Source organism: Pelecanus crispus, chromosome 9 (assembly GCF_030463565.1).
Source record: "Pelecanus crispus isolate bPelCri1 chromosome 9, bPelCri1.pri, whole genome shotgun sequence".
Lineage (NCBI taxonomy): Eukaryota > Metazoa > Chordata > Aves > Pelecaniformes > Pelecanidae > Pelecanus > Pelecanus crispus.
Genome location: NC_134651.1, coordinates 2,258,147 through 2,284,809, shown reverse-complemented (window position 1 = coordinate 2,284,809; position 26,663 = coordinate 2,258,147). Strand labels below are relative to the sequence as shown.

Below are 26,663 nucleotides of genomic sequence, written 5' to 3'. Positions count from 1 at the left end.
ATCTTAAGAAAACGTGTGAGAGAGGGTTTTGCATATCTTTGCCTGTCTGCAGTTGACTCTGGCTCCTTTCTATTCCTGGAAATGGCATCCTTAACTATTTATGTTCAAATTTACTGTCATGCATATTTAGTTCTTTTAATAACCAACTATTCTTTCCATATGCTGCTTATTTAATTTGAAAGTCTGAATCTCAACAAAGGAGAAATATAGCTTTTATGTGCTTTTTTTTATATTTTCTAGCTTTTTTTTTTTTTTTTTTTAATTTAAATCACACTTAGTTTGGTCTAGGACTTAACAGAGTACCATCCAAATCTGAAAGCTCATTAAGCAGGCTTCTCATGATACTGTACTTGAGAATGAAAATTATAATTAATAAGATTTCCTTTTTTTTTTATACACCTACATTGTTATACCTGCAATGATTTATTCTATTTAGGTCACTTATTTCTCTTCTTGGCCTGGTATTTATTTTTCTACAGTGTGTTTTATGCCTCCCTGTTTTTGTACTGATGATTCTTTAAAACCTGGTGTCTCCAGGTGTGTGCTGATTTTCTAGGGCGCTCTCCAGCCGTAGGGTGTTGATGACAGTAAGTCACCGGCCTCTCGTTTGCTCTCTTCTCAGGGAACTCGATGCTGCTGCGCGTCCTGCCCGCTCTGTACGAGAAGCAACCGGAGCCGATAAACCTGCATCTGAGGGAGCTGGTGGCACTGATGGTTCAGCTGGATCAAGCCGAACAACACCACCTCCTCCGGCTCTTCCAGATCGTGGCTAGGAAAAAAGAATTGGGGGTAAAACCATGTTTGGAAGATTGTACTGCTAGATGCTGCACCTCCTTTTGGAGGAGTTTATTTGTTTCAGATACCTTGCCAAGGTCTGTCCGCTAGCTGCTCTCAGAACAGCGAGGAGTCCCATGACACGCATGACAGTGCTTTCCTATGCTAATTCCCCATGGATTCTTTAATTTCTTTCTAAATTCTCCATCTAATCATAAAGAGAACACAACAGTGACTCTGCTGGACCAAAACGTTTGTGTTAAACCAGTTTCCTACTTTTCTGGCTCTTCCTCTGTCAGCTGAATATGAATTCCCATAACTATGTTTCTGTTAGAATAGATGAACTGTATTAAATTACATACCAAGGAAAATCCAAATGAGTTAGGAGTTGATTAGGAGTGAGATGGAGATTAACTAAGGCAAAATATATCATGCTTTGGAAATGGCATGTCACTGACAGCACCCAACGCATTAGAACAAGGCACAAAACTACCTGCTTTGTGAATTTATGAGATTAATAAAAATCTTTGGAAAAGAAGAATCAACAATTGTTAGTATCTTTCCCCAGGTAGCCAAGGCAACTTTATCATAATACGCAGTCCCAGATGAAATAGGCTCCTTTCGGAAGCAAGGGACTTGTCAGCTGGAGGGGGCTGGGGTGCACCGCTGGCTATTGCGGGGCTCCATGCTGGAGCCGACACGTCTCAAGTTTCTTTGTATTATAATTTTTACTATTATTATCATTTATTACTACTAACAATTTATTCAGCCACCCACCTGCAGTATTTTGCCAGAGCGATAGGTATCAACTTGCTCAAACTGATAATCCTCAAAAACATAACAGAATGGGTCACTTTATGCCCCGTTTCTGCGTTGAAATGTCTTTTACGCAGATACAACAGTCTCGCTGAATCAGAGGTGTAATAGTGTACATGTGTGTTTATATGATTAAATAATCATTCGGCAGATATTTGTATACACTGTATCCTGTTTGTGAGATGATTTTAAGGACTACACCCTCAGCCTCTTGAAAATTGTGTTGTTACAAGAAATGACAACTTGCCAAATGCATTTTTTTGTGCAGTGAGGATCTCACCTCTTACTTTTTCCTGTGTTCCAGAGATTAACCTTGTTACATTATTTAGTTTCCAGTGGAAACCAAAAATTTCTGCTAGCACTTTAATTTACTGTATCATTGGGGAAGGCTAAGTCCTACGTTGTTTTAATCAAAAAAGTATAGGACTGGCCCAGAGCAAGGGAAATATTTGGCGAGGGGTTTTTTGTCTTTTTTAACAATTGGGCATTTCCTTACTTATATATGCATAACTGCAATATTTCAAAGCTACAGCTTATCCTTATTCCATATGTTGAGCTGAACTTTGATTGACCTCAGCAATAGCTCTGTGCAAAGGTCAGCAAGGGTGGAAAACTATTGTACTAAATCAAAGTCTAGTGTTTTATTTTTATCACTGCAATGTACAGTACCTCTTTTTGTTATATGTATTCACAATTAAATATACTCACAATTTGTTTCTGTCTGACTTTTTTAATAGGTGCTGAAAGAGTGCATTCCATTTCTGTTTGGACACTTGAGAGACCCTAACCATAGTGACATTATTCTAAGCGTACTTATAGAAATATCCAGCTATGAACCAACAGCCTTAGCCACTTTTCTTCCCATGCTGAAAGAAATTGGTGAGAGTTCTCCAGGTTTGATTGGGCAAACAGCAAAGATCTTCGGAGCTGTTGGACATATTGATGAGGTAAGTTTAAAAACAAAAGAAGTTGGTTGGTTGGTTTTGGGGCTGGTTTGTTTGTTTTGGGTTGGTTCCCCTGCCAAAATCTTGTATAAAGTAATACATCTAAGTATTCCTTTCTTCATGAGCAACCGGACTGTCCTACCAGAACATACTCCTGGTCATAAGACCACGATAAGTCTAGACTGTAATGCCAGTACGGCTAGGAGAGCAAGTACCACAAAAATCAGATGTGGTGTTTTAGTGACCGAGACTGCCCTTCGATCTCCTAACCAAGGAACAGTCACGTAGTAAAGGGTCTCTGTAAAAATGGGGTTTAGGTTAGTGGGAAGGAAAGAAACTTTCTAGAATAGATTAATGAGCATGAAAAAGAGAAATATTTAAAGTCTCATAACTGTAAAGATAAATATATAAATAATAATAATTATTATTTACTGGGTAGCTGGTCTGTGCACATGTTCTGTTTATATGAATTGTCTTTTTATGGAATGATTAAAACTCCTATTTGATAAAAGCACATAATTGTCATTATTCCAAGGGCTCAGCTAAGTTAGGTTGCGGTGTACCTGTATGCGAAATGAAAGGCAGAAAAAAACCCCCAACATATTTTGCGCACCCTTTGTATGATATCATACAGGAATGTTGTAATCGTGCAGTGAAATATGAACTTCCTCGTATAGTGTAAGCCAGATATTTTGGCTCTGTAGCCGTCGTTAATTGGGTACTTCAGACAAATGTCTTTATAATGAAAACTCTCAGTGGTGATGCTGGGCTCGAGCCTCATCACAGGCACATCTTGGTTTGGGGTCTGAGCCAATGGCAACACTATGCCTACAGAGGATTCACAGTGACAAACTCCTAAAAAAATTATGGGAGTTTCATGGCAGTGTAATGAATTTGCACCGGAGCTTTTGCTTTAGTCATGACCGTGCGGTCTGGCTGCTGGAGTGATGTTCACCTAACGCAGGTGCCAGGAACACTGCGTGTACAGGAACCGTCAGGCAGCTCTCGGGTCCCAGAGCTCTCTGCCCTCCCCAAAATACCAGCAGCCCAAAGATCCCTGTGGTCCCCGTCAGCGAGGGACACTGCTCATGAAGATCCGATGTTAGCCCTGTCCCGCTGGGACTGGGAAGTGCCTTAGACCCTGACGAGATTCGTCTAACCCTGCCGCTATCCCCAGCTCCTAAAAATCCAGCCTGGAGGAGATTACCACCATGAGCTTGTAAACTACCTGATTGCTCAAGACCTTGGGTGTCCTGAGGACACCAAACTGGCTAGACATGCTTACGACACATCATGATTTTTAATGAGATTTTTATCTTTGTTCCCAGGTATGAGTTTATGTGTCTTTCACCACTGTTAATAGACATTTTCCTTCCACCTCAAATCATGGTTCTGTAAAGGCAAAAATAATGTGCTGCTGAACTCAAAGAGTTTCTGGTAAATAATTCAAATTTTTATGGCTGTGACAAAACTCAATTATGTAGCAGAAAATGAATGGCGTGTAATAAATCTAACCATTTGCTGAAGTGTGGCACCGATGCCTGCCATGCAGTAACCTGGATAATTTATTTCAGCAAAGAGTTGAATCCCGCAGTTTTCGTGTCCTTTCAGTGATCCTTGAGGCAAAACTTGCGCTAAGTCAACTGGAGTTTGTCTGCATAAAGGCTACAGCTTTCACTGTACGTTTTGCCTTTCTGAATCAGACTTTTTGGTTGTCCTTCCTTTGACTCTGCCGGAGGCCAGTTTGGAGCGGGGAGAGGAGAAAAGTTGCATGGTTTTGCTGTGTGGGGGAAAATCCTCCGTATATTCATCTTTTGCCTTTAAGATGACGGTTCTTCTTTTTACTTGTTTAGATACAGGTAACGGTGTGCTCCCATCAGTGGTCATCGGAGAACCTCCAGAGAGGCTTTTGTCTCCGGAGAAAATAGTTTCTTTTGGCCCCTAACCAAAGTTAGTCCCTTAAATGTCGGGAGCGGGTGTTGTTGGGGGTTAGGCTCTGCGCCCTGTACCGCAGCTCGCCGGCAGCTGTCGGTGCCTTCGGGCAACAGCTCTGCTCGATGATGAAGGATCGTCGTGCAACTTGGAGCACGCCGCCTACCCCGGCGTAGGCACGTCGGGCAAGCCCACCGTAGGGCATCGGGGTGCGTTACGCCCTGTTAGGTGTTGCCGAAGGTAAAACAAGACACGTGGAAAAGGCAGGGAAGTTTAAGGGGAAATTTTCCTTTGCACAACCTTTTTAATAATTCAGAATTGTCTCGGTAATAGTCTTAGATGAGATGGTTGCGCTAACTTAGATGGATATTGTGGAGTGGCGGAACCTGGTGGGAGGCAGGGAGGAAGGTCGGGGGGCAGCCCCTCTGCACACCCGTTCGCTGGCGTGGGTGGATGTTGTGCAAGACTTATTTCACTTGTTGCAATAAGGCAAATCCTTTCGTCTTTGGCACTTACTTTTGAGTGTGTATTGGCGGGGCGACGGGTGTCTGATTGCTGTGGGTACAGCACAGGAAGACACTATACTTGCTGTTTCTGCTGATTTTGAGCTTCATATTCATTTAAAATGCAATTTATGTGGTAAGAATCGAAACCAGATTTGGTTTGGCTTTGTAAATCTTATTTCTGTTGCAGGAGGTGGGGGGAGAAGCCAAAATCACATTGCAGACTGTGAAGTGCAGACAAATGAAGTTTGTTGTTCTCTCCTTGTCTACATGCATCACCCCAGCAAAATATACCTCTGTAAGAACCGCAGCTGACCACATTTAGTTCTGTGTTTAGTACTTGAGAGTCACCATCTCCTAGAAGCTTTACAGCTTATAACTAGCTAATCCTCAGCTGAGCACAGCTGGGATCAGAATTGAAGGATTTAATTCAGATTCTGTGTTTTAGCATGTTGAACCAGCTCTTCCCATGGGAGTGTCTCTGAGGCCCCTTTTCTGCTGTGTTCTGCTACTTAAAAGGGACTGAATTCATTTTGCCTTTTGTTGTTGTTATTGTTTTATACCAAGAATAAGCAAGAAACCAACTGGACGTGTTGTATTTCATATATTGTTGGAAACTACAGACTACAGTAAAGTTTACAAACAAATGATTTGCAGAATATTTTCTCCTTATATTTTTTTAATGTGTTGGTTTGTGTGGATACACATAGCTACCAAGTGTTACACACACAGCCTGGGCAAGCTTGCATTGAATAATCTCCAATGTCTCTCTTGGAAATGCCGAGTAACTGGCATTATGTCCCGTGTTGTATGTCTTATTTTTCTAAGAAGCAGCAAGCTGCTGACTTAGCAGCAGACTGCATTCCAGCCCGCTCTGCCGCCACGACTGCTGTGTGTTTGGAGGGGTGGCACGCTTTTCATTTGTTTGTAGTGGGCTCTGTTTTAGTGGCATCCCGGAGACCTTTCACTGCATACTCAAAAACATGGATAAAAGCAACATGCGAAGGGTGGCAGAGGTGAACTTTCCAACATGAGACAAATGGCTCCTCTCCTCTCGTTTTCTGAAAAATTTCTGAACTATGGAAGATCTGCCCTGATTGAAATGTGCAAGTGGTTACCAGTGCTCCGGTGACTTGATTTTGTTTCTGCAATCACCTTTGAGCCGTATCAGTCCATGAGGCTTCTGCCATCGGTGCCAGGCTTGCGCGATGCTGTCACTTGGACGCAGGTTACACACGCTGAAACCCCACCACTGGATCTTCTCTGGAGGTCGTCCCCACGCTGTCCTGTCTCCTCTGTGCTGGGCAGAGGAGCCAGGCTGGCAGAAGAGGCTCTCAACGCTGTGGCTCAAGCCAGGGAGAACATCTTGGTGTGAAAACAAAGGCAAGCTCTCCGGGTGAGGCGAGGTCCAAGCCCAGTATACAGGAGCTTTGGGGCATCCTGAGGAGCAAGTAGGTCTTGGGTGCCATCCGCATTGCCATGGGTGCCCGTGAGCAGTCCGGCAGCTGCCTCTGCCAGCACCACCGCTCTCTTCTGGAAGACCTGGTGCCTCCTGCCTTTCCGCAGTGGGGAGCAGCACCTCTGTGTCACTGGTGCTCTCGAAGGGTTGGGATGTGCTTCTGGCAGTGCCACGCTGCCAGGTCAGTTATTCCCTCTGGTATAAATGGTGCAGAAAGAGCCTTAAAATGTGCTTGGGTGATGGCTGGGCATTTCATGCTGGAGCCAAGGCTAGTCAACATTTTGGGTGCAAAACATATGCTAGAGTTGCAGCAGGGTGGGGCTTAAAGATTCCAATTTTCTCCTTGTCAAATACTTCTGTTTCATGGGGCTTTTGCCTCTTCTGTGACGCGGGACGTGGTCTGCTCCCCACATCACCTGGGCGTTTTCACATAGCAAGTTCCCTCTTCCTTCACAGACATTATCACTGATGGTCTTTCTCTCCCCTTCTACTTGTGAGTTTTGTCCTTTACCCCAAGGATTTTTTTTACTTTCTTTCAAGGACCTTGAGTGCTTTGCGGCCCACAGTTTTGTGGGGGTATGAGGAGCTACTTTGGCGGGGTGTTCGTTGGCCCACGATTGCGTGGGGTTGCATCCGACCAGACGTGGTGACTGAAGGGTCCTTGTGGCTCTTGTGTGTTTAGTAACACGCTGGGTCTCTCCTAGTCCTTTTCCCTTGTAAAGGTTTTGTTTGCTTTACTCCGGCAGCTCCTTGTGCAAATTTTGCCCTTTCTTTGTGAGCCAAGAGACGGGTCGTGCCTGATCTGCATGGGAACATCCAGAGACTTCTTGAAAGGCAAAAAAAAAAATGCCATGGATTTCACTGATGTATGGGGCATCACTCACTGCCGTGCAGACAATCGGCCTGTGATAAAATAAGCAGAATCACATCTGGCATCATAAAAGCTGGACAGATCTCAGAGGCTCAGTATATAGCAATGAGTGCACTCAACAAGAAAGAATTAAAATAATACTCTGATCTAAGAGTAACTGCTAAGTTACAAACATTACTGAAACCAGTTAATTTATTTAGATCAGGTCCAAGTAGAAAGCGCAAGCAGCAAAATGGTCCCTGCGGACGCATGCGCTGCTGCTGGTCTCATCTTGCAGCCCACCGTGGCAATGCCTTCCTGAAAACCTCTGTTGTCACTTCTCCCCCTCTTCCTTTTCCTGTCACGGAGCCATGTTACAGATACGCTGCTGGCTCTTACTTATAGACGTGAATCAGCATCAGCAGCCCCTTCCCAGCCAAGCAAAACAAGCGGGAAATGAAACAACAATGGTAGCGTTGGAATTTTATTCATTGACATTTTATTTCACTGGGAGGTTTACTTGGGGAAAAGAGGTGTCAAGGATTGAGGCTTGGCTCTTTGTGGTCTAGATTGCAGATAGGAGCAGAAAATCCTTTCTGCTGGCTTCTAGAAGCAAGCTCTTGTGCTTTCACTGAACTGCACTCTCCACCTTGGCAGTTCAGACAGACCCCTGGAGAGATGAGAGGTCTGGCTGAAAAGAGATCCCTTTATTTTAAAGGTTGCCCCCTTGTTTATACACGCCACTTCTGTTGATGTCAGCGACAGTCTCATGGGTGAAGTTGAAATCAGAACTTGTCCCTTAACCATAAATTTGTGCAAAGCAAAACACTGGCTTGGGGCATAGGTCAATCGAACACGTTAATAATATTTTTTTTCCCCCCCAATAACTGTATGTTTTGAACCAACTGGAAATCGGAGTTGCTTCTGAAAGCCTTGTGACCTCTTTTTGTAGTCTCCTGAGCCCGATTTTAAGATAAAGCAAAATACTTTGCCACACCCCATTGCTTGTATTTTGGATTTTCACCTACTAGCAGATGTAACGCCATAAAATGCAAGGGATGCTTATGAAAAAAATACATGAATACATAAAATAAGCATTGCTAAAATAACAATGGGTTATATATATGAAAACAGGCTTTCTGAAAATTTTTGGATAAAACTTGTGGCAGGGATAATGACTGCTTTCATGTTGAGCTATTTTGCTGTAATTTTGTTTTGTATAACAGTTCCATATTATATTACTCAGTAGAGTTTATTGTTCTTTTACCTCACTCCAGGCGAGTAGCAGCATTTCAGCCTGGCTGGAGACACTCCAGCTGGATCAAAATGACATGAAAATGGTCAAAACTTCTCTTCCAGTTATGTCTGCTGCACAGTTTGTTTAGGAAACAAAAATGTGTTTTAAATGTTAATTGAGCCTGTGTTTATCTCTTGGAGGGAGGATTGTCTTCCAAATAAACTAGTGAATATGTACCAAAAAGGCAATTTCTTTCAGCCAGTGAGGGAAAAAAGCTCATTCCGTCACACCATCCCGGCCCGTCCGAGGATGTAGCTGTAGTTTTTCCCCATATGGCTGAAGGGAAGCAATTTGTCTGCTACGCTTTTCTCATTTATCTCTGTCATGGCGTGGTGTAGCAGATCCTCTTTTGTTTGAAAGAAGTTGACTTTTTCTTCAAAAAATGTCATGCTTGTGATGCTCAGGCCGTGTTCTTCCAAAGTCCCCCATGTATTTTTACGGCCTGGCTGTACTGGGAATCAAACTTGCAGCAATTTTTTCTCTCCTGTTACACGGTCCCAGAAGAGAAGAGGTAATAATGATATTGCCCCGCAGTTTGAGGATGTGTATGGCGCACGACTTCCCCTCCTTTTCTGCTAACCCTTGGGAAGAAGAGAATTTTTTATTTTCCTAACGTGCCTTTGCTTGCGTTTCAGCACAAGCTCTAAAAGCAAAATAACTCCCAGTTTCTGTAAGAGTCTGCTGAGTACCAAGTGGGTTTCACTGAGTGGAGCCATAGCCGGTTACCCCAGTGGAGGATCTGATATGAGGTCCTGAGCTTCTTTCTCTGCTGCTTTTCCCACTTAGATATTTTTAGGATTGTGGAACCTAATACATTTAGGACAATTCTAATGAAACAGAGAAGTCTAACGCGTTTCTTCACCTTTGGGGTTTCTGGTTTAGTATGTGAATTTGTACACGTACATACAGAAATAGTTGGAACTGGAATTGTGTTCTCTTGCCAAGCAGAAATGATAAAGTATCTTTGCTAGAAAACATTTGCATGTTTAATATTACGATCTGAAACAGCCCCTTTAATCCTAATTTGTGGGGGATGTGATCTCACTGATAAATTGGTGAGATCGTATCCCCCTGAAAAATTGGCTAGCAAAACTTTTGGCTACAGAGGGCATATCAGACTTCAGTGCATTGGCAGTGATTGATACAGCTGCCAGACAGCGCTTTACCGCGTGTGATGAGATCTTAAAATGAAATCTCCTTTTAAACTTCTCTTTGTTGCAGTTTTGGTCATGGGTCTAATCTGAGTGTTGCTCCTAAATAAATGGCTGTGAAAGGAGAGAACCCCTGTGATTTACGAGGTACTTTAACCTCTTGCCATTAGCGAGAAGAGATGCTGATAGTCCCCCCAGCTCCTCTGCCAACGCTGTGCCGGAGCAGTTCCGCTCAGTCCGGGTAGCACCGGTGACAACAGGCTGTTGGGTGACACTGCTAAATATAGCAAATCAGCAACACCCAGCAGGTCCAGAAAGGAAGTCGTGATTGGGAAACGTTTTATGGTCTGAAAAATAGATCTTCACTCCTGGCAAAGTATTTGTAACAGCTAGCGGCATGCGCAGAATTCACTGCAATTGCCGGGTGACCCTTGATTGTTTGCAGTTATGGAGTGGAGAGTAGCATGGACAAAGCAAAAATCTGGACATTAGCCCGTTAATACAACGAGGCGGCAACAAAGACAGAAAACCGCAGCCGGTCATGGGTCATGCAGAGCCACAGAGCCGTGCAGACCTGAGCCGCAGGGTGTGTTGAGCTGAGGTCTGACGGCAGGTTATCACGTTTGTGTCCGTGCTAATGCCTCCGCGAGCTCAATGTGCGGCAGGTCAGGTACGGACACGAGGAAAAAGACCCTGGGGGAGAAGACCCTGTGGACCGGAGCAGCACACATGAGCGCTTGGCCACTTACAAGAGAGTTTGCCTGCCACAAACAGCACAGAATAAAGCAAAAAAAGGGCGCAGAAACTGGGTGTAGGGAGATAAATTAGCTCAGCCGGGCTCATAAGGCTCATCGAAGGTGAAAGGGGAGCTAGGTCTGCTGCTGGTGCTCTGCTCACGGAGCCAGGCTGATGCCACCCTAGAGCAATGCAGGGCCCTTCAAAGAGACTTTAGGGACTCTGTCTCTAGGTTTGAGGAGGAGACAAGGTGAACTCAGGTTAGGTCAGGTTAGGAAATACCAAGAGGAATAAATGTAACATCTATAGTACACAAAAATAAACTCTGTGTTTGATGTAGCTGCCTTTTTGTTAGTTCTTGTGGGGTAGCCGCTATTCCCCAAGGACAATGTTTTAATCAGCAGCATGCACACAAACCTCCCTTGCACAAGCAAACAATGAATTAATTTGTTTAAAATTATTTTTATCTCCTCGTGTTGTCTAGGAGCAAGCTAGAATATGCCTGATGTATTTGGTGAACCAGCTGGCCAACATGGAGCACTCATTTCACCATATTCTTTTGCTGGAAATTAAGAGTCTTACGGACACCTTCTCGAGCATCTTGGGCACCCAGAGCAGAGATATCTACCGCATGAGCAACAGCTTCACTGCCATCGCCAAGCTCCTCGTCCGACAGCTAGAGAACGACAACACATCCGGAGCCAGGTAAAGCTAGTTTTGCTACGATAAAGCCATGGCCAACTCCATGGCTGTGTGAGGCAGTATAAATTTGTATTAAATATATTCAAGTTGCAATGAATGAACAATCAGCTGCAAGTTAAGAAGTACTGCACTTCCTGTAAGCTGCTACATTGCCATTTTCAAATCGATCTTGATATTCCTCTTGTATCGTTCCTTTATATACTCACTCAGCCATTGGATTGTGCAATTTATAGGGTCGGGTTAAGTGTACAAAATAGTTTACAGACACCTGATGGGCAGCATCCCTACATGTAGAAGTAATTTGAGGTATGTATTTCAAATGCAAGCATAAGGATGATTGATAGTAAAGCAGAAATCTGTAATTAAAGGGTGGCAGTAAGAGCTGTAGGTGCACTGCAGACACCAGCTTCATGCTACCAGGCAGAATGACCTCTGAACATCGTACCACAGAAACTGCGTCATTTGGCACTGAAGAATAAAGAAGCTGTTCAAGTTTTAGCACTTAAAGAACAGGAAGAAAGCCGTGTCTCAGATAAGTAGACTAAGGCAATCTAAAAAGCTTCAGTTAAAAATAAATCAGTGAAGTCAGGCTACACAATTATCATTGAGTGAATTCTAGAAGATAACCAGTGAAGCTGATGAGAACTATGACTGTGTAGCTCCCCGATAAAAGTTGGCTAAAAATGTCTGAAGAAAAATTTCTCAAGCTTGTATAAAAAGATGTTCTGCTAACTCAGCTTCTTTCAAATGTGTATCCTAAGGCTAAAGCATCGGGAGTATTGCTGCATTCATCATAGTAAGAATATAAGTGTTACTTAAATGTATGGTGGTAGTCACTTTTAATTAGGGAGAGACTTATAATTAGCATTGTGTATACTGAAATAGGTCAAGAGGGCACAAAGGAATAGTAATTCTGTGATAAAATTTAACACAGATGTCAGAAAACTTATAACCATGAAGGATAGCCTTGGAGACAGACTTGTGGAGTTGGAGCCAAAACATTGAGGTCATTCGAGAAACTATTAATTGGTATCCTGGAGAGAGTTAAAAACGAAAAAGGGGAGGAACTCCGATGTAGCCCCTCATTTTACAACAAGGCTGTAAGAAACCTCCAAACTTCACCTGGTGGCAGAAACCTCTGCCAAAATCAAGCCCTTGGCACTCGTTTTAGGAAAAGTTTCATTGAAGACAGCGAAAATGCCTAAGTGGAGACAGCAAAGTGAGCGTGAAATGACAGGCGCGTTTTGCAAACCAGTCAAGTTCAACTGTGAAGAAGAGTATGCCAGATGTCACTTAGCGCAGGGGACCAGAAGCATGTCATGTTCTGGGAACTGCAACGAAGCAGTGCAGGAGTTGAGGCTTCATTAACAAAGCGTAATAATTATTCATGCAGCCCACTGCGTGCCTTCGTTTATGGTAGAAAACTTACTTTATTTGCTAAAATGTTGTGATATTCCTATTCCTTACCTTGTGCACCTGATATTTATCCCTAGAGCTGGTAAAAAAAAAGGAAAAGGATTTTGTTAAAATGTCATTGCTGTGTTTCTCCATTTCTCTCAAAAAATCCTCTTCGTTAAGGACTTGCTTTGCTGAGGAGTAGAAGCTTCTTCGTCTGCGTGTGTGTGGTTACGGATGCAAAACACTGTTTGGGTGGAGAGTCTGGGGGAGGAGAAGGGAGGAAATTATAATATTTTTCAGAAAATATCCTTATTTTCCTTCAGGAAAAAAAGCTCTACTGATTATACTGAGCATGAAAGGAGAAGGCTTTGGTTGTTGGCTTGTTTAAGTTGCATTTGCTTCGGAGTGGCAGGTTTGAACGCAGCTATGCATGGAAGTTAAATGGAACTGCCGTCTTCTGGAGGGCAATACGTAGGGGCAGACGATGCAGATGCACCCACCTCTTCCCAGGGCTGCAGTGGAGCTGCTCAGAGTTTGTCCTGGTTTAAGGAAGGGCAGAGTTCGGCCTTATGTCTGCAGCGGAAGGAACTTAAAATAGACATTCCTCCACACCGTTTGTTTTGTTGTTAGCAATTTTTAACATTTCTGTGGATGAATTGCTGCTTTTATGAGACCGGGCAGTCCCTGTGATGCGGCCGCGCTCGCCACGAGGCGGGTGCGAGCGTAGCCAGAAGCAATGGGAAGAAAAAACTGTTCCTGATGCTCCTCCGGGTAAGGAACGGTGTCCCGGGATATGTCTGCTGTGGTGGGATCTGTCTCCGGCCAGTGGTGGGGCCTGGACCCTTTCAAACAAACCTTTCTGAAATTATTCCTTATTCTCCATCTGCTGCTTGATTTTTTTTTTTTCCCCTCTTAATTTTATTTTTTCCTGCTTCATCTGCCTAATCCTCTGTGATGCCAGTTCCCTGTATGCTTGCAGCTGCCATCATCTTATTATCTCAATGTGGCCATGAGTGAAACACTGATTTTTCACCATTACAACTTTTAGGTATTCTTTGGCTTTACCTCTCACATCTGAATCAAACATAGTATCAGCTAGATCGGACAAGAACAAGTATGAAGCAACTAAAGGCTAAAATGAGAGTTCTCCACTGATTTAAGATGAGTTTCTTCTGACTTGTACTAGCCTACAGGGGACCGGCCCAGGAGTCAAAATGGAAACACCTCCTAGCTCCAGAGCTGCTGCAGTTACTGAACTGCAATGTTTTTTATAAAGCAGCAATCCAGAGTATTTATGCTGTGAAAGGAAAACCGGATTTTAAAATGTGTGGCTGGATTATAACCATTCCTTCCAGAATCATGTGTTTATATAAGACGAAACTGATTTCTTCAGAGCGATGGCTGGCTTGGAGTTGTTTGACACAGGGAATTTTACATGCAGTTAGTGGAGAGTATAATTAAAACCATGCGATGCTCTGTTGCCCCTTACTGTCACAAAACTGCAAGTTAGTCAGTCTCAGAGGTGCTTTTTAAGAACACATACTGAGTTTTAATGGACTGATCCAACCTAGAAGTATGGCACGGTCAATTAAAAGAAGGCAAGAAAGGAAAGGAAGAGAGAAAATTTAATGATGCTTCCAAGCCCTCATCCTGAGTAAGAACTGAGCGTAACAGGCTATACCAGTGCTACTCGTTTTAGTGTAGTGGCTGGATGAATTTATCCTTTCTCCTTAAAGGAAAGGATACGTCTAGCACATGGCGTCATTGAGCATTTATTTACCACTCATTTGCCTTGCCTTTTCGGCCATATTTGTCCTTCTTTAAATCAACATTTGTAGTGGTGAAGAGAGCTGTAATAGCATCTAATCCTTTCCTGTGTTGGTAAGGGACTACGGCGTGATTTAATTCAGCGCAGGTACCAAGAAGCCTGCCTGCACGAAGCTTCCCTCGCCCCTCTGCGTCCTGCCCGGCCCCGGGAGCAGCAGCCCTGCAGGCATGTTCAGCCATCGGCATGTTCTGGCCTCCCCCGTTAGTACCTGCGAGCGCGGAGGCTGTGAGCACCGCTGCGTGCGAAGTGCCGGAGGACGCGGCCTCCAGCTCCCTGTTGAACGACATCTAGAATCACAGAATCGTTTAGGTTGGAAAAGACCTTTAAGATCATCCAGTCCAACCATCTAGCTGATGGTGTTTCTGTAATCGGTTCCTAGCAATATTTGGAAGCTCGTGATGGGATTCCCAACTGTGAGCCCGGAGGTTTTGAGATCACTATCCGCTACTTGCCTTCTTCAAATCTGCGCTTCCGTCGTATTTGAGGAGGTGATTATGTCTATACGTTGACAAACCACAAGGACCCGCGCTTGATCTGCTCGTGTTGCCTCCATCCACGCAGAGTTGAAGCCCTGGGAGCAATCCCATCTCGAGTGTATTTTTAGCAATTTCTATTTGTGTATGCTCTCTTTCCCATTTTAAGCACCTGACTGGTGACGTTGATAATGGTGCTGGTGGTCTGGAGAAATGCTCTTCAAATTAATGCATTGCTCTTGACTTGCTGACCTGTATATTTAGATCTCTTTCTACAGAGAATTTAGAAGCAGTGAGGTGATGAGTAGCATAGCACTATCTTTGCAAGCCAGGTCCTTACGATCTTGCGCTAGGTTTGTGCATCCTTTTCCCCTCGAAAACAGCCTGAGCTTTGGTGTAAGCTGATCCTGCTCCAGCAACCTCAGCAATGTACCGAATGCCTCTTGCCAAGATTTCAAACAATAGTTTATTTTACTGTTGCTGGAAGGGGAGGCCAGCAGGAAGGCCTGCCAGGCATCCCGTTGGGCGTGGGGTGGAGGCTTCATTGAACGTTTCGCTTAGGGTATGTGCTTTTGGCTCCATGGGAATCGATGCGAGCGCAAAGCGGGTACACGTGCGAGCGAGCGGTCCCCCGGGGGCATGCCCAGGGCTGAGCGCTCTGCCTCCCTCCCGCAGCGCTTGCAGCTGCTCCAAAATCCCGGGCACCAACAGGCTCAAAACCGAGGTGGTGGTTTGAGGAGCACCAGGCAGCGACGAGCCCTGTATGCACTAGCTTACTGCTGTTTTCCCTATGGCAAACAGGATTCGTTAATGTGTTTCTTTAGCAGAAGCATTTTCTTGTGTTTCCTTCGCGAAGCCGTTGGAGCTCAACAGGAGAATGCTGGACAAAAAGGTGCTGTTATAAAAGGTCATTTTTATTTCCAAACGTCATCGAGGCTTGCTGGCTTGGGTCTGTCATTCATAGACCCCATCGGTCCATCAATCCCCTCTCTGTAGCCAGAGGGCTTTGTATGTATATACATACGTAACAGGCGTTTTTCTCAGTGCTTAGTTCCCACAATGGGAGCAGTGTTGAGAGTTATGCTGGAGTGACAGCTTTCTAATAAATTAAATCTCGTCCCACATCTCCAGAAAGATTTGTTAGCAAAGGTCACACCAAGGTTCTTTATTACAGAAGAATAACTTTTTTTTTTTTCCAAAATGTTCTGCATTGTTAATATGAGATCTTGCCTAAATTAAAAACAAAACAAGACAAAACTTGCCAACTCCCCTGAGAAATATCCTGAACTGCCTTTATCAAAACAAATGAAAAAATGCATTCTGTGATGCAGTATTCATGGTTGGTTTTTTTAATATGCTTTGTTTCCACAATTGGTAATTTGCAGTATTTGGGAATTTTTAATAGGCTTCCCAACTGCAAGCATGACTTGTTGAGACTGCTGCTTTGGAAGTCCTACGTTAAAACTCTCATTTGTGGATTTCCATATCCATATCTTACAGACCTAGCTATGCAGATGTTTGCTCATCAGGGGATAAAAAAAAAAAAGATTAACAGCATACTTTCAATTTATTTTAAAGTTATCTTCAAATTTTGCATTAAAAGGTTACGTATTCTAAGACTGACATAACAATCAAATTTAAAATAAAACAGCTTGTCCTGCAGTCCTAAAAGTTCATTTTAACTCTTCGTTTTCTCTTCCTCTTTTGCTGAACCTCAATCGCATTGCTTAGAACTTTTCCTGAGCCCATTTCTGTCCATGTGCTGAGTTTTAAAAGATATTTTTCTTACTCAGAGTACAGTAATCCAGTAGGAACTGCATGTACTTTTGTCGAACATTTAAAACCACAGACTTCTATAAACTCTACAATTAGCTTGACTTTTGGTTTATGAAAACAATGTAGTAAGTCGTTGTTTAGAAAGCTTGAAAGAATGGTTTAAGTTCACTTGAAAAACTTTTTGCTATGGGACTATCAGGGGAAGCGTTGGGTTTTGCTTATGCAGATATAGCACATGCAGTTTCTAATCCAGTGTTGTCAGAGATGTTCAATGTTTCTGACCCATCTGACAGGGACATTAATCTAGAAGATGTTTCTGAAAATGATTAATCAACCTCTAAGAGAATCTCTGCTGGAACATGATTATTTTACCAGGTACGTAATACAGGTCACAGGCAGAAATGCAGCATCAGCATCGCTATGAACACAGTGTGCTAGTTAAACCTCTGCTTTCTACTTCTTAGGATGGAAAATGATACTGAAACCGAATCTCCTGTACCGCTGGATGATTTAAAATCTGTTATGAATGGAAATGAAGAAGATGAAAAGCTTCAAGTTAAAATACAGGCTTTTGAAGAGAAAATAAATGTCGACAACAGTACTCCTGGCTCAGTGAGGAGATACAGTTTAGGCCAGGTTTCTAAAGAAGAAAGGAAGGATATGAGATTTAACAGGTATGGCTCTAAAACGTGCGAGTGGTTTTCATGAATATCAGTTTTGTAATAAAACTTTATCCAAACATTGAGAATTTGGGCTGCTTGTGTGATACCTATGGGCATCATAAGTCTATTTTTAACCGAGTCTCATACCCATGAATTCAAAGGCTGGATAAAATATTTCTAAGTCATTTCTTTAATCTCTTCTGTGCCCTAAACCAGCACAAGGGATAGGAAAATATTTGCATGCAGATATTACTAGAAAGGAAGATACAGAGACCTTTCTTGGGTATTATTGCTAACAATACGTATCGAACATTTGAATCAGACTTTGCCCGTGTGCTGTGTGAGACGAGCGCCCAGGACCCTGGGTGAGACAAGGGCTCGGACAGCGACGTGCACCCACGGCGTCCTCAGGCTGCCTGTGCACCGCAGCTTCGCAGCAGAGTTTTTCCTCTTCCTGCCCCGGTATTTGCCCCTTCAGTCACTTCACTCCTACCCTTCTTGCTCTTACGGAAGCTTACCTTCATCCTCAGTATATAGGCACGGGGCAGTGAAGAACTGGAGGCTGAATCTTGGTTCAGTTAAATGGCTGCTGGATGGCATTTTTATGATGTGATCAATAAAGCATGTACTCCAGTGCTGGGGTTATAAGTTTTTTGCAGATAGGTTAACTAGCTCCCTCCATGGCATGCAGATGTTGTGATGTATGGGTAATATTTAGTTTCATTTGCTTATTAAAGCTGTGGCTTGAGTTTTGCTTTTGAAATGCATATTGACCAAAAGACACTTGCCTCTGGCTAAGCGAGCCCCACATTCAGCTCTGAACCAGCTGCACAGAGGTAACTCGGAAGAGCACGTGTTCGGGTGATTTTTGTGTCTTACCTCTATTCCAAAACATGTTTCCTTTCCTTAATCGCCTTCCAGGTCCAAAAGCCTTGCTTTGCACGCAGTCCGCATGAAGGGGGTAAACCCAGAGAGTGGACAGGACGAGGAGAACGAGGAGATAACTGCTGGTATCTCCTTCACCGAGATCTACATTAGCCAAGAAAATGACAAATTGCCTTTTAGTGTTGATACTGAAGCAATGCAACTGGGAAATTCTTTGGTTTCACACCAACGCATCGATTACATGGAATCAGCAAATTTGCCAGAATCTGCTAAAGAAAAGGCGCACGAAGGAAGCGCAGAGGGCGCGACGAGCCCCATGGAACACCAGGACAAGCTCTACTTGCACTTGAAGGAAAACCTGGGTAAAGTGAAAGCATATGTCATGGAGATGGGGAGGAAAATTCCTATTCCTGATCAGTGCGTAATTGAAGGTAAGAGGTCTGAGCCTTTCCAATTATGAGAACTTTAACACTACACTGAAAGCCGTTACAGTGTTCAGGCAGATGGGCAGTGAAGATCCTCTAGCGCAGAGCTCATGGTTGGGGAGGAATGTTATTTTTATAAAATGTCATTCGCAAATTGCAGTGTTTTGAAATCTTCCAGGATTGTTGTTCTTTTCCTTCAGGGATATAGCACAACCCTCGCCTACCCCGGACACCCATGAAGGTTAATGTGAGGATTGCCTTTTGGCTGTCATAGGCAACAAACCCAGAGCTCTCTGGAAAAGGGCACGACCTGTCACGATGAGCTGAAGAGTGATGGCTGTTGGCTAGGGCTGGTGAGACCTCTGGGCACATCTGCAGGGCGTTAATGGTGTGTTAACGGTCATGGAGAGTTGAGTGCAACAGAGTGCACGTACCACGGGTTGGACTCGGCCACGCAGGCATATGGGTAAGCGCATGCTTGCCCAGAGAGATGGTGGAGTTACCATCCCTGGAAGTGTTCAAAAAACGGGCAGAGGTGGCACTTGGGGACATGGTTTAGTCTAGTCTACCCTTGATTGGTTTAGCGTGGACTTGGTAGTGTAGGTTAATGGTTGGACTGGATGATCTTAAAGGTCTTTTCCAACCTAAACGATTCTGTGATTCTGTGCTAATACTTAAGCCTCCTTCTTGGCCTGCTGGGTTGGTCTAGAGCAAACCTGGGTATCCTTCCTCATTAACATGATAACATTAAATCAATTGACTTACAAGATGCACCAGAAACGAAGCAGGTCAGGACCCTCAGGTCAGCACACTCCAGCCCAGACACAAAGCTCCTTGAAGGCAAAACAGAACGAGATCCCCAGTGCGTTGGGTTGGGTTGCTTCCTATCTCACCACTTCCCTGTGGTTGTCTGCTTTCATGAAGGGTGGGTATTTATTTTCAAGTACAAGAAAGCTGGTTTTGTGAGATGGCGGCGGAGGTGGGCGATACACTGCAAGATGGGTCTTTGATACTCCTCTTCAAAGTAAATTCTTTCGGTTGGGTTGTGAGCTTCTTGCTTATACTGAGCAGCAATCGCTCCCTTTAATGTGAATTTATGTGCATCTAACCACTTGCTGGTGGTCATGAGCAATTTACAGCTCAACACTTCACGGGCCATGTTGATTTCAAAGAGCAGCTGACTCAATAAATTAAATTAATTTGCAGTCACTTAGAATGTCATCTTCTAATACTATGTAACCTCAGGTCCATCAAATATCAACTTTTGTTGATAAAATATTTGGGTTTTTACTTTTTCAGTGGTCAAGAAGTTGAAAAGCAGTTTCCACTCATCAAAAGGATATAACTATATATACTTTAAAAGCTTATGTTTCTGAAGAATTTCCTAAATATCTTAAATTCCAGGTTTACTATTTGAAATAGTTATTTGGTAGAATTAATGATAAAACTTTTTTTTTCTGTAAAATTACAGTGGAAACATAAGAGTGAACAATCTGGCTTGAAGTGCTGAATGCTACGACCTTGCATTAATCAAATACAATACATTGAATATTTTTAAATGTATTGCTCAGTTTCCTTTCTGAAGTACCTATTATGATATGTTCTAAGCATGTGACTATTTCTAAATTCATTCAAACTATTGTAATTTCCTGAAAATCCTCAGCTAGCATTCTTAGGGAAATTCTCTGAGTAGGGACACCATGTGCAGAACAGGAGATTTATGTGACTCATTCTGAACATGTTGAAGAAATGCAGCCTGGCTCATTACACAGGGGACAGCTTTGTTAATGTTTCAGATATTACATAAACAACTCCACCAAAAACCTCGCAGTTATTGGACTTCTGTGGTTCCTGCACACTATAAAGGCCCATTCAAATGTAGCTGTTTTACATTTCAAATAAGATGTTTAGAAAATAGTAAGAAAATGTCAGAAAACATTAATATACATAGTTGGCTAATTTTATGTTGGTTATGTAGGAGTTTGTTGAACTGGAAATTTAATACGTAAACCAGGGAAAATATGCAAAGATAGGCACTTCAGGGCAATCTCCCATGAAACAGAGTACTTGAAGGAAATAGTGGCAAAATATGTTGCAAAATAGCACTGCAGTTTGCAGTGAGAGAGTGCAAATTTCATGCTGCGTACCTCTTCGTGAGGGTCATGCCTTTCCTGGCCTTTCGAGTGGCAGCTCGCACACAGGTCAACAGAGCGTTAATGTCAGTCGTAAGAATTTCTGAGTAATGATGGGCCAAATTCTGTTCGCTTCACTCAAACAGAATTCAAACCCCTGCTTGCATTCCTAATGACGATGGCGTCTAACCTTTGGGCACTGTGAACACGGTGAATTCCTTATTGCTTAAAACTGAGGGTGGGTGGCATCCCCGAAAGGATGCTGTGATGACGTCCTGGTGAGGACAGAAGCTGCTTGCGTGCCTTTGGATGCATCCAGAATTAGCATGCACGGCCCCTGCCAGATCTGGGGGCACTAATACCACGAGCAGTAGGAATGAAAGCAGGGGGCTGCTGAGGTTTTCCCAATATGGAGTCGCTGCCTTGCAGCACGACAGAGGACATTCAGTTCAGTGCTTGGCAGCTGACAAAAAAGCAAATGGACAAGAGAAGAATTATTAAGAAAAATAGACACACCAAATGAAATCATTGCGTCGTTGTCTGCATTAATTGGAGCCTGAATTGTGAAGGACAAAGGAGTCTGGTAGCAGGAGTATGAGGATAATCAGAGACCTCCATATGAAGAAAAATGGACTGGGACTCCACAGTCCGGAAAAGAGACAGCTGATAGAGATTTGCAATGTCACAAATGACTGAGATTAATTGGGAGTGGTGGCTCACTGTCTGTCCGAATACAGGTACTAGAGAACATGTAATGAAGCTGTCGGGAAGCAAATTCAAAATACACAAAATAGGGACCTCTTAACACATCATTAGATACGTGTAATTAAATGGCAGAACTGATTGCTACAGTACATTAGGTATGTTGAAACGGTACCCGGTTTCAAAATTGATTAGGTAAATTCATGGATTAGAGCCATTCAAGGGTTATCAAAATAATACCACCCCTGACTCTGGCAATGCTGGAGGCACAGATGGAGGTACCAGGAGAGCAGGAGGGAAATTACTGCTGTGTGCTTGTTCTGTTCTTGCACTCCTCGCTTACAGCTCTCTTACTCACTCTTTGCAAGCTAATACCAGGATAAGGTACTGGTGGGACTTTCTGACTCGAATCAGAATTGCCATTCCAACATCCCTCAAAAGGACAAAGATTGAGGAAAATTTGGTTTCTTAACCAAAGTAGGGGAAAACTGAAGGAGGACTTGATAACAATTTTCAGCTGTGTGCAAGACAGTTAAGGGAACAGCTCATGCTGGACAAGACAAGAAATAATGAGCTTAAATACCAATAAAAAAGATTCAGCTTAAAAAGTAGAAAACGCTCTTTAGCTTGCACTGGCAGAGGAGGCTGTGGAGGTTAAAAGCACGTTAAAGAAACCTGGGAAGTTGGCCTAGGCATGGCAAGGCTGCAAGGTCTGGCAGATGTGAAGGGTGTTGGTACTCTAAAATATTTCTGTTTTTTCCACATACATCTGTCGATTTAATATAAGATTTTATTTCTTCTGACGCTTGCCTTACACCATCAGCCAGCTGTACTGCTACTACAACTCCCAGTGTCACAGGCACTCTTGACTCTGAGCGTGGGTAAGGGGACAGATCCGATGACCACCCCAGGTCCCCTGCATGTCTTTGCATCCTCTGCTCTGTAACATTGTGATTTGCAAATTTCCTTTTTTACTATTGAGTCAGACATTTGCTGTGTAGGTCTTAGCCTTCACAAAATACTTTTGCTTTACAGGGTGTGTTTTTCAGTCTCCTTGTTGACTTATAAGCTCATTCGAATTATAGTATATATCAAAATTTATGTAGTATTAACTTAAGTGCTAGATTTTACAGCTGTGAAAAGATACAGGTTAAGAACTGTAAGGGTGGATCCATGATCTGTGGCAGTTTGAAGGTGCCTCCTATACACATTGAAAAATTGACATGTCCTCAGCTCTGTTATCTCATTTATATTTACTATTTTTGGCTGCGTGTGCTTCAGGCAGAGGAGAGTTGTGAATTGGGTGATGAACCTACAGCAGAAGCAGGGTTAAGACTGGGCTGTTGGCCAGAATGTCTTATACTAAGAAAATGGTCAAGTTGAGGGTGTTTTGAAGACAGACAAGCTACAACAGCTTACCAGATGCGTCTGCGTATGTGTGTAAGTGAATCTTTTGGAACTAACACTGCAGTCAGAGAGGGGATTTAAACTGGGGCAGAAAGGCGGCTTCTGAAACCACAAAAATCCATTTATTTTAGCTTGTTTCAGTTTGGGGCTGATGGTTTGGTTCAGTTCCTGCTTAGTTTGAACCACTTTGCCGAGATTCACATCTCTGCCATACCTTAAGCAATTTGAGGCATTCTTTTAGGTCATGTTCATCACTTTAATCCTCTTAATCCTGTCGATCTTACACACACACACACCAAAAAAAAAAAAAAGGGGGGGCCACCATATTTGTCAGGCATTTTAGCTTTCATGGAGCTAAGCAACGTAGTTTTCATCAGCCCGTATTTTTCCAGATGGTTTGTGATCTTATATCTTATCAGTACCTCCAGGATCTTGCAGATGGCAGTGGCCCAGACTTGTGCATCTATAGTTTCCTGAATGCTCCCAAGTTTGGTTATTGCTTTTTAGCATATGCTGGGCAGGATTTCCGCTGCCTCAGTGTGGCTGGGGTCCCAGTGGTTAAGAACAAGAGCCCGTGTTCAAGGTCCCCGTGTTGCATTTGCAGTTTCTCCGCTGGCTGCAGTAGGCGCTCTCTGAAAGGTCCTTCAGCCTTTCTGCTTTTCTAGGTCTCATGTACTCTCCTGGAGAGACAGTGCAGGCAATGGTTTGAGCAGGTTTTGAAAGGCTTAGGTGAAGGATGGCATTCCTGTAGAATCACAGAATTGTTTAGGTTGGAAAAGACCTTTAAGATCATCCAGTCCAACCATTAACCCAACACTGCCAAGTCCACCACTAAACCAATCAAGGGGAGAGCAATAATTCATTTCATGTTTCCTGCCTTGGTGGCTGGATTAGTTTTTAATGAAAATAAAACTAGGAAACATTAAGGTTGGGAAGGCCCTTCAAGATCATCAGTCCAACCATCAACCCAACACCCCCATGCCCACTAAACCATGTCCCAAAGTGCCACCTCTGCCCATTTTTTGAACCCCTCCAGGGATGGGGACTCCCCCACCCCTCTGGGCAGCCTATTCCAATGCTTGGCCACTCTTTCCATGAAGAAATGTTTCTTAATATCCAATCTAAACTTCCCCTGGCACAACTTGAGCCCATTTCCTCTCATCCTATCGCTGGTTCCCTGGGAGAAGAGCCCGACCCCCCTCCCTGCCCCCTCCTGCCAGGAGCTGCAGAGCGATCAGGTCTCCCCTCAGCCTCCTCTTCTCCAGGCTGAACACCCCCAGCTCCCTCAGCCGCTCCCCACCAGCCCTGTGCTCCAGACCCTGCCCCAGCTCCGCTGCCCTTCCCTGGACACGCTCCAGCACCTCAACATCCTTCTTGTAGTGAGGGTATTAGGCATTATTTATGTTGTGGCCTGCCAGAGCTGGTTTCGGGAGTGCCACAACATCCAGCTGAGACCAGAGCCTGCTCTGTTTTACCTGGTGTAGTCCCAATTACCCCTGTGTGCAGCATGGGGCTCTTGAGCAGCTGGCAGGCTCTACCTGCTCTAGCCTTGCTGGGTCTCACCTTGAACCCTGCATGTTGGATGATTTTTTGACTTAGTATTCGTGTTTCCCAGACGCGTAGGGATGGTCAATCAAGTGCATGGCCATGCGTACCCTGCTGCTGGGAGTGGCTGGTGTCAGATGGTTCCCAGTCACAAGCTTGTCCAGCTGCTGGATTTGGTTATAACTTGAGGGCAGGTCCTTATTTTCCACTCTAGTTCTACTTGCTCTTTAGATAATTGGGATAAAAATGCCACCATTAATGCCTACAGCTCAGAGCATTGAGTGTCGAGTGAGCTGTTGGAAAGAAAGCATTTGATAATATATGTGTGTAGAGGATAAGGACAAGGAATAACGGATTTAAACTGAAGAAGAATAGATTTAGACTAGACATTAGAAAGAAGTTTTTTACAATGAAGGTGGTCAGGCACTGGAACAGGTTGCCCAGAGAGGTGGTGGAGGCCCCATCCCTGGCAACATTCAAGGTCAGGTTGGACGGGGCTGTGAGCAACCTGGGCTGGTTAAAGCTGTCCCTGCTCGCTGCAGGGGGCTTGGGCTGGGGGAGCTCTAAAAGTCCCTTCCAACCCAAAGCGTTCTATGATTCTATGATACTGAAGGAATTGCACATCTCCAGCCTGCCTAGCCTCCTTTTTAAAAGGACAGAGCCCAGGGAGATCTAGTGCATCATTCAATGCTTGGTCACTGAAGCCACATTCAAAATGCGATGCCATCCAATGAAAAATATTATAACCATTTTATAGTAGTAAGTTGCTCCTGGCTCCTCAGTGCCCTACAGGAGGAAATACAAACAGCAAACATGTTGTGGGATTAATGACAGAATGCTGAAAGAGGAGGAGGCGGCAGGGGAAACAGGTTGCTGTACACTGGCCCTAAATCTGGTTGTTATTATGTTTTATGCTGTACTGAGAGATAATCGGTACCATATGACGGTGTAGATGGAAAAGCTCATTGCTCCCCTGCAGTGCTCGCCCCTGCACTGGTCTGATAAATTCCAGCATTCCATAAGCCAAACGTTGATTTGGAACAGATGGACCTGTGCTCCTTCAGTGGGACCACAAAGTTGCATAGGCTCAGGCCAGCATTTCCAGAGATGAACTCTGCTGCTGCTAGGCCAAAAAAAGTATTAGTTGGCATTTTATTCTACAGGACTGGTATTTCAAACGCATCCCAAATGTGAGGGCTGGCAGCGAGAATGCAAGTGCTAACTCACAGGATGGCCATCGCGCTCATGGTGATCTGCGTCGTCAAACCACAGAGAAACTCCCGGCTCAACGGGGAGCGTAATAGGAACACGAACACGCTCATAACTTGCTGCCCTCACATACGTGATAATAGCAAATCACGTGTGCTTTACGCCTAGTCTGGAAGCATCAGTTTAAACAGGCTGGTCTCCAGATGCGCTTTACCTGGTAGCTGGGAGATTCCCGGCGGGGTGGTGTTATCACGCTCCTGGGGGGAAAGCTAAACCAGAGGACTTTGACTTCTGAGCTTCTGGGTTGGACCAGGATGGACCTAATGGTTCCTCCAGGAGCTGGCTGTGCCCGCTGTGCAGGCAGGGTGAGCCAGCAGCCCTCTGCCAGGCTGGGGGTGCTGGGCAGAGGTGGCTGAGGGATGCGGCTGGGACACGGAGGAGCCAGGCAGCGGCAGGAGCGGGACGTTTTCCCAGGACCCGGCTTTCCTGCGCACGCCTTGTAGGCTCTTTGCGCATCAGTCATCGATAGAGGCAGTGGAAAGGTAAATGCACTTCTGCTTCTGAAGGTGGGACAACGTAGCAGAGATGTTTTACTGTTGTACCTTCCCAAATGACGTAGGCTTTTCATTACCCTGATGGTAAAGGGGTTTATAAAGTTAAGCTGATCTGTATCTTCTCAAATGTGGCACTTGCCACTCAGATTTGGCCTTGGTGTACTGAGTGCATTGTAGTGGCTGTCCAGACCCCATTACAGTCGTGCCTTCTCCATTAATTTTTGTGTAACTTACTGGAGGTGAATCTATTGGACTGAGTTGTGGCACGCACACAAAGCTAGTAGTGTTAAAAAAAATCTAAAACAGCATTTCTTAAAGTTGATTGATTTAAAAATCATCCTCTTCTCCTATAAACATGCTTATTGTTTGCATGCTTATTTGTAATCCAAACTCAAGAGATCAGGAAAAGGAAACTGAGGAAGCTGCAAAAGGCTTAAAATGGAAATGCTGAAAGTTCTATACATTTCTTCTTCTCTGGTTTCATGTTTATGGATGGGTTTGATT

At 44.0% G+C, this 26,663-nt stretch overlaps 1 protein-coding gene across 2 annotated transcripts in view; it reads left to right on the top strand.

Annotated features, from left to right (window-relative positions):
* VEPH1 (ventricular zone expressed PH domain containing 1) overlaps nt 1-26,663 on the top strand; it is an 82,868-nt gene that overhangs the window by 20,619 nt on the left and 35,586 nt on the right. For both annotated transcript variants that reach the window (XM_075716926.1, XM_075716925.1), the window contains exons 4-8: nt 623-789; nt 2,328-2,537; nt 10,946-11,166; nt 17,103-17,312; nt 18,222-18,616. In XM_075716926.1, the coding sequence (XP_075573041.1) occupies nt 623-789; nt 2,328-2,537; nt 10,946-11,166; nt 17,103-17,312; nt 18,222-18,616 (1,203 nt within the window). The remainder of the gene's footprint in view (nt 1-622; nt 790-2,327; nt 2,538-10,945; nt 11,167-17,102; nt 17,313-18,221; nt 18,617-26,663) is intronic.